This window comes from Lottia gigantea, assembly GCF_000327385.1.
Source record: "Lottia gigantea unplaced genomic scaffold LOTGIsca_5, whole genome shotgun sequence".
NCBI lineage: Eukaryota > Metazoa > Mollusca > Gastropoda > Lottiidae > Lottia > Lottia gigantea.
In genome coordinates, this window is record NW_008709715.1 from 1,970,589 (window position 1) to 1,983,033 (window position 12,445).

A 12,445-nucleotide genomic window follows, 5' to 3' on the forward strand; every position below is an offset into this window, starting at 1 on the left:
CTACTTATTAATTTAATCATTTGAGTGCAAATGTTGAGCATCAATAAAATGAGTTTACTGTGGGTCTTACTGGTTAACACCCTTCATAAATTTGATGCCAACCAATGATTGTATCTGTCAACTCAGCATGTCTTTTTGAGAGTCCGTAAAGCTAATGCTTATTTATTCAACAAAATTAATCGTTGGAACTAAATAAAGAAGATCAATGTAATGAAGTAGAAAAAATGCTAACAGAGTTTGGTCTAGTATGCTACAATAACATAGGAAATGTTTTATCTCACAAGTCGAACAAAAGATCTCATATATTTTTATTTACATCTAATATAAAAACAGATTTCACAATTACATTAACTGCGCAGCAAGTTATTGTCAAACGTAAAGACATATTTAATAGCTAGCAGCAAGATTCTGTTCAGACTGTCCTATAACAAGAAATTATTGATTTACCACCAAGAAAACAATTTTCTCACAAAATCAGACTAGCTACATTACTCTACCATTGATTTGCTCACTAATCAATTTTCCTGTGACAGTACAAACCTTCTGATTTCACTAAACAATTGTCATCTTCTATAGCAGCTAGAACTAGTACCGTTAAATTACTTTAGTTACTTGACCAGAATCTAGAATTGCCTCTTCGTTTTTATATGGGGAAAATAAACGATAATTATGATTTATGACAAACAGCCAAATCAAAATGATATTGAACGCGTAACAAAATGAGTTATCAGGAGAAAGCTATTTGCCATGATGCTAGAGTAATGAATAACACTGGCTCGTGCTTTGATTGTTCCTCTTGACAATTGAGTTTCATTAAATGATCTTCAATGAAATCTGAAACTTCACATTTTTAATAGCATTGCAGATAATTAAGTGACAATAAAATCACTTCCATGTCTTTCATGCTGTAATAAAACAGCAGAACAGAAACACTGATACAATGAAAAACCAAACAAAGACAAAATTCTGAAGTCTGAACTTGCAACATCTGCACTTGAAAATTTTTTTTACTGAAATAAAAACAGTTTCGAAAATCAAGGCAGTGTATCCATCCAGTACTGAACAATTTTCATGCCTTTAACTTCGAAAACCTTAGTTGCAAAACAGAAATTAAATGAAAATCATAAAAATAGCAGTGAGAACAAGGGAACAGTCGATATATGGTTCACTCTAAATCAAAGTATTTATACAATTAGCATTAACTATACAGTTGGTAGTAAACAAGTGTTAACCTGATAGCCCCCATGTTGGATGAAGACCACAAAGTCAACATTCCAGCAGACTTGTAAGGTACTTCTTAACAACAAGGTTTAGATGTTGGTAGACTGGCCCTGTAATCAGCATGATTAACATATGGAATGGTGTAGCTTTCTAACTAAAGAGTAATTGCTCTCATTGCTCACTAAACAAATCATTCCTCTCAGTTTAGACATTCCTATCTCTCAATCCTATCAAATCACAGGTCAAAGGCCATATCAATTCTGGGGTCAAAAGGTTAAGACAGTGGGATTTTTGTCTATACATTCTAGGTACATGTTAAATTAAAGAATAAATCACAGTCTATTGAATAAGCTGACAAAAATGCATTTAATTTGTAACTTTCACTGAAAGTAATTGACAAGTTATATGAACAATTTCTTTACAAAAGGAAAAGAAGGTGTAACGTGAAATACTCTCAAATTTGATTTAAATAGTTTCAAGCAATTTTCAATGTATCAAAAGATCTTTGATTCAAGTGTTTTATTCACACCTAAATAAATCAAATAATTGTACGAAGGTAAAAAAATGAAAGAAGTTTATATATTTGACCACACCTAAAAACTACTCCAATTACAAAGTTAAGACATAACACACCTATTTGAAGGTTGAATATATTGTGATATATTTATAAATAAGATATAATATTTTGTAAAGTGATTCAGCATTAAGTTTGTCAGTGTGTCTGACAATTTCATTATCCACAATTAGAACAATAAAAACAAAATCTCAGTACTATTAATATTTTTGCCATTGGAGAAACACATTAGGCTATTTTTAAAGTAAGATCTCAATTTCTTAAAAGTATCAACAACTGATATACGAGTCTATGACTATCAGAAATAAAGCTGAATATATTAATTTGGCACAATTGGATGCATATCAAGATTATACTATAATATAAATAAATATAAAATAATAAATAAAAATATTTAGAACATAACAAATGTCATTACAACATTGTCAGGCTGACGATCAGATTAACAGGAATAAACACTGATTCAAATTTTTGAACTAGTGCTTGTATTCTAGGTAATTTCAGGAAAATATATTGAAACGAATTCATTTTGTATTTTTCTAGTTTATTTTATTTATTGAGATTAGGAGTATACATTGCATTCAAGACAATGCAAGGGAGACAAACCCTTCTAAAAAAAAATGTAATTGGCTTGTTCAAAACTAACATAGCACTAGCTTCAACATCATTTTATCAGATGAATTAATTAAATGTTTTCCATGAATTCCATGTGACATTTTCCACAAACATTTATCTTTTCTTTTATTTCAGTGGTCCCAAAAAGTTGTGTTGCCAATTGTTTGCATTGCATTCATTGTCCAATAGCAGCATGCGAGGGAAACTAACTCTCCTCAAGGACCAAACACTCATGCCATGCCAGCGCTGCAACTCTACAATTTTACAATATTTCAGCATCAATATCTGAATAAATATAACAGATCTGATATTCAACATAGAATAGTGTTTAAACAGTCAAGAGTTGGTAGAATGATGGTACAGACAGTTACAAGATCACTGTAACATAACAATATCTTTTGTTAAACAAATTCTACTGTCAACAAACACAACTCACCTTAAATTACACAGTCAACTATCTGCTTGGTCTGTGTACTGTACTTGATGACCTACAAATAATAAATAAACTAAATATAATAAAATAAAATAAATGAACTTGCTCTTCCTAACACGTACAATGATCATATCTTATATTATTTTAAGTGCAGTACCTTAAGCAAAATTTAGGGTCTACAATGATGTAGAAGAGCATGAATTAGCTAGCACCATGTTTCAAAGATCAAGGACAATAACTCATGTCCGAATTTTTATATTTTTAAAATTAAAGATTAAATAAAACTGAACTATACGTGGATCAGTAGAGCTGCAAGAAGTAAGAAATCTAGATTGAGAAATAAGTTTGATTGCATTCTAATTAAAATTAGACCTAACTATTATTCTGCTTTTTCTTTTTTTTGCTTTTTTTTTTGACAGCCCTCTTGAAAATTCTTCAAAAATCTAATGATATCTGCTTTAACCATTCAAATTATTTTACTCTCTCACAAAATGCAAGCGTTGGGAGGACAGAAATATGATTGGTTAAAGCAGGGTTAGGTCAAAAAGTTATTTTGATAAATGTTTCAGAGGCCAGTCGTTAGACCCTAACTGAAGTGGCTATATAAAAAATAAAAGCTAACAAAAAAGGGAATTTTGATTAGAATGGTAGAAAACTTGAAGACATACTGCTAATGTGTTTCCCAGAATATACAGAATATGTATGAAATAAGACCCAATAGTTAAAGTAAAGCAAGCTTATCTGTGTTTCCCAATAAATTGATCAAGGGCAAAATTTATGCAAAATGATTTCAAACATTAAACCTTTCAATAATCAAATAATATTGAAGATTTTAGAGGACAAAGATTTGAGAATAAATATTTCTATAAGAATTGATTAGTATAATACAATGGTTAGAAGAGACACAATAGTACCGAGAAAGTTACGTCAATCAATCAATTTATTTGATTGAATGAACAATCACATTATAGGTTTCATCAAGCTAACAGATACAATCGTTCTATTCTAATAATACCACTATTATCTTACTTATAGTCTACACGTCTCATTAAAACCTAGTTCAATCAATACCAATCAATATCATCTCACTAACAAAATCATCTTCACAATGTCAAGTTATTACAAACTTTGTACTAATACCTTGACTGCCATAGCCACCTTTCTTGTGATACCAAATGAATGTACAATAGCCAATAGAGCCAAAAAGAGACCTCTACAGAATGTCTGTAAACACATAATCATAAACCTTTCATTCAAGGGCTCTGATTGGCTGTATTCGCTCGAGTACAATCTGATCAAATCGCTGCATCTATTATTACAGGATATACTGCAGTCAAGGTATAAGTATGAAGTTCATTATTGCTTGACATTGCGAAGATGTAACAAAATACACTTCAAAAACTTGTTTTGTTTCAACTTTCATAAAAACAATTCATTTATATAGGTATCATGCGTAGGAAGTATGAATGCTTTAAAGTGATCGATATCATTAAAAAAATGTCAAAAGCAGTAAGATCTTCCCTTTTGGACAGATAACATGAAAAATCAATATGGAATCTAATCTTATCAGCACGTAATTCTGTCTGCATGAAACATCATTTTATTTAAAAAGTTACGATTAAATGATTGCGACCTTTGGTAATTTGGATGCTTGATTAAAAAATGTGACAAAACTCTCCAACTCTAAGCTTCATGAAAATCAATATGTCCGCTGTTAAGTATGCCAATCACACAGTGATTCTGAGTATATAGTGAATGAAGAACAGACGGACAATTGGCAGAGTTATTGACAGATAAAGTACAGTTAGCTATTGATTTTTGAACAATTCTTCTATGAGAAATACTTAGCTTATATTTCTATAGCCAAAAATAACCAAATACAAATTAATTAAAACAAACACATTTGACAGATGAAAGACATACCAAGATCGATAAATAATTACCTCTTAAATAAGTAACAATACCTGAATTTTGATAATTTAATGGTAAAAAAAATTTTATAACATTCGATTAATCTTTTCCTTCATGCAACTACAAGAGGAAGAGTCTAGTATATGAAGACAATGTAAATTATAGCAACCTTTAATGATAAATTCTTAGGTAAGAATTATCAACAAATCATTAACGTTCCAATGAGAGCCAATGGTACTTTGTCAGCTTCCACTTGTATTATAGACAGATACCAAGTCATGCCCTTCCGAAATTTAGATGCAGATGTCATCAAATAATAAAGAGATACACTAAACTAAACATTCACCTTAGTTAACAACTGAACAAGTTACTACTTACAAAATGAAACTAAAATGGTTTTAGTGAAAAATGATGTTATACTAGTATTGAATAGCTAGGCTTTGCCATTAGAAAAGAATGATATTAATCGTGATTTCAAATTAATTTCACCACATAAAATATACATGTGAATTTGAACCATGTAGGGCCTACTATAAAACATAAAAATTATGATTCAACTGATCTATTGGTACTTCAAATGTTTTTAGAAACTAAAGATGCATCAATGCTACTGTTCCATGTAACTTAAACTATGTCAGCTGTTATATCAAATAATCAAAAAGCTGTTCCCTTTAAAGATCTTGAAACCTTCCTGTTACCCAACTCAACTTACAACAAAACCAGCATATTTGCATCATTTTTTTTAGAGCTAATATTAATTAAAAATACAAATCTGAATGACGTACCATATTATCCTTTCCTTTCACACATTTTATTGCCTCATGAATAAAAGAATAAAGCAAAATAATTACATAAGCTTGTTTATTTAAAAGACAACTATAAAGAAAACTATAAATTTCTATGTTCTTTGTCTTGGATAATTTACAGTATTTGCCAGGAACGTGGGTTCCTCACCAACTGCACCAGATACAACACAATGATATTCTTGGCATTCTATGAAATGTAACCAATTTGATCGATATCATGCGTGGCTCAGGTTAATGACAGATTGTTGACATTTACATTATCTTCGCCAGTTTGACACAAGTTTCTATTTTTTAAGTAACTATGAATAGCAAGCTGAACTAATTGAGTCTGAACAAATCATTGTATAACTCTCAGTCTGATTTTAACAGTAAATGTTATTCTCACCAAATGAAATTGATAAGAATCAATTTATTATTCAAGAATGAAATAAAATAGAGTTTTATGTCAACTTGTTCTACCCTTAACAGGCTAATGAATAGTACGAACTACACGATCTTCAATGTCTCTGTATCATAAGCCACTTTTACACCAGGCCGCTATAAAGTGTTCCGTTCTTGGTATAGACCAGGGTGATAAAAGGTGACCATTTACATGACAGTATATTAATTGGTCTGAGAACTGATCTTCAATTGTAGTGTAAAAAGAAAACTTTACGCGGAACTCTTCTTAAAGAAGTTGAATTTAAACCTGGTAGTCCCCCAAAAAATAACAATTAATAATGGGAAAGGTGAAGGTCATCTAATGAGCATGCACAGTAAATCTACCTCATGGAGATGGGCCAGAATTGGAATGGTTCTCAGAACGCTTGATTATTAATATTACACAAAATTCTCGGAACGGATCTGAGAAAAGAAAATATTTGTAATATAAAATGGGCATTACAAGTCATTTTCATGCACTGGCCTTCTGATTAAGTATTCACGACGAGGGATATTGAATGTTAAGGGCAAGGACTACTTCTATTTGGTAGTCCTTGAATAAGGGTTATAAAGATGAAAAATTGGCCTATACTTCCATCCCGATGTAAAATAAAATTTATTTCTACATCAAATGTTCAATAAAAAATTATACATTGACTTCTAAATAATCATATACATGAATGTATGAAATAAAGTTAAATAATTTTTAAAAATATTTTGTGAATATTACGCGAATTTATGTGCAGTCAGCAAGTGTAACAGTATATTTAATACAGTAGGAGTTTACAAACTTCAACAAATTGTATTATCTATTTACAGTAATTATATCTAGGGCTCACTAGTTTCTTTCTAATCTCTATAATATCATCAGCCTTTTTAGAAATTCTATATATAAATCACGTTTAAGTGAGCCAGCCGTCATAAATAAGAGTATTTTGTTAAGGTGGCTAAGTAAATAGTAGAATGAGTGGTGAGGTGAGAGCTAAGATCTGGCCTATTTCATTGAAACTATATACACTGTAATGTATGTGTTACAATAACTCTAACCAACTTCAAACATGTTATTCTTCTATTTATCACTACTTATATTACTCTTTTATCTTATAGCTCATGGGAGATAACTCCATTTAATACCACTACATAATGAGACCAAAGTCATTGTATATCCACATTCATATTAGTTATACCTTGATCTACTAATATATATTTTTGTAATTTTGTAGACCTTTGTCATCCTCAACATGGCCTATAACTGTCAACAATTTTTTCAAGCTAATATTCAGTTATGTTATCGTGTTGAGCATAATGAGCAAATGTGACCACAAGATAGAAACAACAAAGACAATGAGCAATTCAAGAAGGCCTACTGAGGTCAGATATATGTCTCTTCAATAAATTTAACAAAACATTTAATGGCACTGAATGAAATTCAACCAAAAAAATAAATAAATAAGCTACAAAAGGGTAATAATAGTCTTTTAAAGACTAATCTGACCCTACCCATTTCATGGATCCATTTTTGGAACTCTAGTTTTAGAGACTTATTTTCATGATAAAAGCTAAGTTTGACTTTTGATATCTATTGAAAGCTGAACCACTATGGAGTCAATCAAGACATAACTGGATACTTCGTGTCCCTATGCTCCACACATTACCACTATACTGTTAAGAGGTAAGTCTTTTAACTTTTTTGTACAACTTTGTAAGCCTACAGGCTTGACTGTGTACCATGTGGTGCACAGGGACATACCGTTATAGAATATTAGTTCACGTCATCAACTGTGATTTTTACTACGTATTCACAGTCCACCAATAGTCGGTAATGATTGTATGGAGTCTAAACAGCCAATCAAATCACTGATGGTCTTAAGGAGAATTTTCACTTCTCGTCGATCGTTTTAAAGTTTGCAATAAATAAACATAACTAGGTAATGACATTAATAGACTTTCGTATGGATATGTTGCTCTAAGTGCGAGGTGCAAATTTTGTTGATTACAACGCACAGTAAGTTCACAATTTGACCATAAACCTTGTCTACACAGTGTGGACACCACAACTAGAGACACACTGTAGTAAGGCTTAAAGTTTTACACATTTAAAGTAGAATATTAAGTAACACTTGATGGATTCTCTGAGGTTGGTTCTCTCAGTCTTGCTGTAGCTTTGCCTGTTTTTGGTGTCTTATAAGGATAGTGATCCAAGCAGTGATAGTCTATAGGCCTAGCCTCTACCTTAATGAACGGAGTCACTGAACTGAAGTGCAACCGCAACAGTGAAACTGAAAGATTTTCGAACAAAAAGGTCTGTGTTCTGAATTATTTTGAGAATAACGGAGACATTTAACACATCTGTTTCCCGACAAATTAAAATATCTAATTTTTGTACATACCTCTACCATTTGAATTTAATGCGCAAAATTACCATGTAAAATAATGACAATAACACGAACAACGTGATTATAATAAGGGAATTCCTTGGGATAGCCACACCAATGACACTAACCAATCAAAATGGCTGAATTTGTAAGTTTGTTCTATTTTAGTCAGCGCTATTTTCATTGGATAAATTCTGTACCAGGGAGACAACTCCAATATTAAAAAGTCACGCCCACCCACTTGTTTCTATTTTGTCCTAATACCTGGTTAATGGCCAAGTGACTCATAAAATAAAGGTAAATTCAATATAATTGGAGTTTACTGTGAGATTAGGTATTTCTTGAGATTTTGAACTTGACATCGGCATAGATTTAAAGGTTGGTATTGTAGAATTTTACTTATATCTATGTGCCGTGGTTAGTCATTTAGTAACAAATTCAACATTAATTCAAGTCATTTTGTCACAGAGTGAATCAAATCGGTTTTACTACAGAATCTACCCCCTCAACTATTCATAGAATTGACATACAAGAAGGGAATAATAAACCCTGAAGGACCTTGTTTGAATTGCGTATTTAAATACATTACCCCAAACACTAATTTTTCACATGTTCACATTGACACATTTACATCTGGCTAGCTATATGATCCACATTTATTGACATTGGCAGTGGATTAATTGATCACCATTGGCATTATTTTATTTTTTTTATGGACATTGGCTTTGGATCAATTGGTCACCATTGGTGTTATTTTTTTTTATCTTTGGCATTGGATTAATTGATCACCATTGGCATTTTTTTTTTTATGAACAAAAACTTGTGTTTTTTGATCACATTGACATTGGGATTTTTGATCAACAACATTGACATTAAGTTTTTTGTTCAAATGTTTTTTCGAATAACACTTTAGTTCACTCTGATACAGATTCATACATAAGTTTAAAGCAAAAAAAATATATAATATCAGGGCCTGCTCAATTTCTTACATTTTGTGATACATTGTATATCAATATCTATATTTTGGTGGTAACAATTCTGTCATGTGTCTATCATAGAGTCAAACTCAGTCATTCATTCATTCATTCAATATTCTAAAATGGCTAAAATAAATTATTTGACATCAAAATAATTGTCAATGTTAGGAAGCAGAAGTAATAAGTTATGGTTATATTAAGCTATATCATGCGTAATAGTTATGAGTTTTAACTATCATTAGTTTGTAATGTATAACCTTAAAGTGACAGATGCACTATTTTGGGGGGTTGATTCAATCTTATATGATATAAATAGTATTCAAAAGTACTAGAAATGTATGAAAATTGCATTCCTTTGTAAATACTTCATACGGGGAATTTTACTCACTTTTTCTATACATGTATATGTCTTTTCTATATATCACAGTGTATCTTAAATTGACGAGTCGTCTTTGCCACTTTCAAGGGGTAATTTACCTCATAGTGCAGTTATTTCAAATATTTTGACATAAGTTCTCTGAGAAAAATATTCAACATATATCAAGTTATTGCAATTTTGAGTAATGAACCATGTCTTACATTATTGCCATAATTAACCATCATATTGTCTTTTTTTATGAAATCAAGAAGCCTTATGTGCTGCATTGTATTGTCTTTCTTCAGAAGGAAAGATGTAAAACTCAAATGGTTTGCTGTAGAATTGATTGTTTTGATTTTCAGAGACATCATGACTATAGAGTTTAGTTGTATTTGTAAAGGAACCACTGTTATTGCGAGTCATCAGAGTGGTTATGGTGGATATCAAGATGTGGTTAATTCCATGTTACCTAATATTCAATCCACCTCTAATGGTAAAACAACCTATGCATCTGATAAGTAAGTCAAAATAGATCTATACTTAGACAAAGTTTATTGCATGTCATATGAAAAAATCTGATTTTCTGCAGTCTTTTCCCTTGTGAGACAGCTTTCTTCCAATTGTAATTATATTTGAGGAACTGTTATGGAGGGAAATCAGTATTATTTGCATGTGTATGTTTTTTTTATTTTTCAGTCATTCATTCCATGTTTTAGTAGATAATGGCATTTTATTTATTTGTGCAGCAGAACCTTCTTTTGGTAAACTTAAACCTTTTACATATTTAGCTGAGGTAGTTACTTTTATTTTTATTTTAGTTATCTTAGATTATTATGTCTGTATGTCTGTATTATACCATATTTTTTCAGTTCTGTAGCTTATTAATCTGTATGCTTGTTAAATGTTGAAAAATAAAGTATTTGAAAGAATTATAATTGAACATGGAATATTTTTCTCTAATCTGCTATGGACAGCTAATATTACTTTTTAAAAAATATTATTTGTAGGTTAAGAAAAGATTTGCATCAAGTGGTCTAGTAGTTCGTGCTTCCTCAGCAGGACCAAATGAATTGAATAGAGATTTTGCTCATGTATTATCAGATTTGATGGTTAGTAGAGTTAATAATTTCTATAAAAAAAAATGACCGAAAAGGTGCGAGGAAAACTGATGGATGTCATAAAATTACTGTTCCAGGATCAGACGTCCTGATATCAACTCTTCGAAAGCAATACTGTGGTTAGATTGATGTTTGCCTCATAGATTTTACCATTTTTCACATCATATTCAGGATATATTTCATTGACTTTTGTTATATAGGAGAAATCTGCAAGAGGACAACTTGGTCAGATGGATGTTCTACAAAATCAAGTTGATGAAGTGAAAGGAGTGATGACTCAGAATATAGAGAAAGTGATAGACCGAGGTGAAAGATTAGAAGATCTTATTGATAAAACCGATGAATTACAGGCTCATGTAAGAATTTTATTTTCTTAAGAGGAGGTTTTTGTCATGGACTTAATGAATTCTGTGTTCATTTGTCTTTTCAAATAAGGTGCAATTCATAAGAATATGATAATAAACTTAATACCATAGACATGTTAAAATATTTATCCCATTCTATTTCAGTCTCAAGCTTTTCAAAAGACATCGAAGAAAATAAGTCGTAAATATTGGTGGAAGAATACTAAAATGACTATAATATTAGTTGGTGTTGGTTTAACATTATTAACTATTGTTATTATTGTTATATTATATTCTACTGGTGTATTACCACCAGATTCTGGTTCCTCTAGCAAGACTACTGTGGCACCTAGCATATCACCCTAAACTCTTCCACCCATTCCTCACAAAATATGCTGATATTGGTGATTCAGAAAGGTACAAAATAATTTTTTATAAAACATTTGATCATGAAACTTTTTACCATAAAATTTCTAATTGAGTTTTAGTTGATAGTAAATTCAATATTTTAGTCTTTTTGGCTCTGTAAGCTTAATAACCCTGTATAATAACAAGAGCACCTATATCAGACAAATGTATTACCAATGTATGTAGTATTACTGTGGGCTACATTCCCCAATTCTTACAATTACCAGAAAGTATAATGACACTACAATTTCATTCACTATAAGTAATTTTGTTGTTATAAAGATTTTGAAGAGTTTTTATCTATACAATACTACTGATAAGGCAACTTTCAATGACATTGACACCACATAAAAAATTAATAAAATAGCAAAGTTTCTATGTTGAAAAAATATGAATAATTGCATTTTGAAAATTTATTCGAAACTGTTTATCAATTATCTTGTTTTAGCCTGTTTTAATCTCTGTCTCATTACAAAGTATTCAAAGTCTCTATGTTGGTGAATCTGATGAAGTCAATAAGACTTGTATTGTTATTAATTATTTGAATGATTCATATTTTGATATGTAAATTGTTATTATGAAAATTTTTAATGTAGTACTTGTGTAGCAAAAGTTTAATCAAAGCTAACACACTCAGGATAACAAAATCATTCCATTTGAAATTTTTATTACGAGATTTTGTAATGATCAATAGTAAAACTATAAATTTTTTTATGTATTGTTATATTTATATTTAAAGGGAGATGGTTTTATTTTGTTAAAATGTCTTTGAGTTTTACACATGTAAATTATATAATACCATATAACATTGTTTAGTCCATAAATTTGCTGACTCCTGCAGCGATACTAATATTTGACTTAAGTACAAAATATGTAATCCTGCAC

The 12,445-nt window shown here is 30.6% G+C and overlaps 1 protein-coding gene across 1 annotated transcript; it reads left to right on the top strand.

Annotated features, from left to right (window-relative positions):
- Positions 1 to 8,618: 8,618 nt before the first annotated feature.
- Positions 8,619 to 11,719, top strand: LOTGIDRAFT_228972 (hypothetical protein). Its single transcript, XM_009061835.1, has 6 exons — positions 8,619 to 8,733; positions 10,053 to 10,208; positions 10,387 to 10,483; positions 10,698 to 10,799; positions 11,009 to 11,164; positions 11,318 to 11,719. The coding sequence occupies exons 2-6, from the start codon at positions 10,060 to 10,062 to the stop codon at positions 11,516 to 11,518; spliced, it is 705 nt and encodes a 234-aa protein (XP_009060083.1). The 5' UTR covers positions 8,619 to 8,733; positions 10,053 to 10,059; the 3' UTR covers positions 11,519 to 11,719.
- Positions 11,720 to 12,445: the final 726 nt, after the last annotated feature.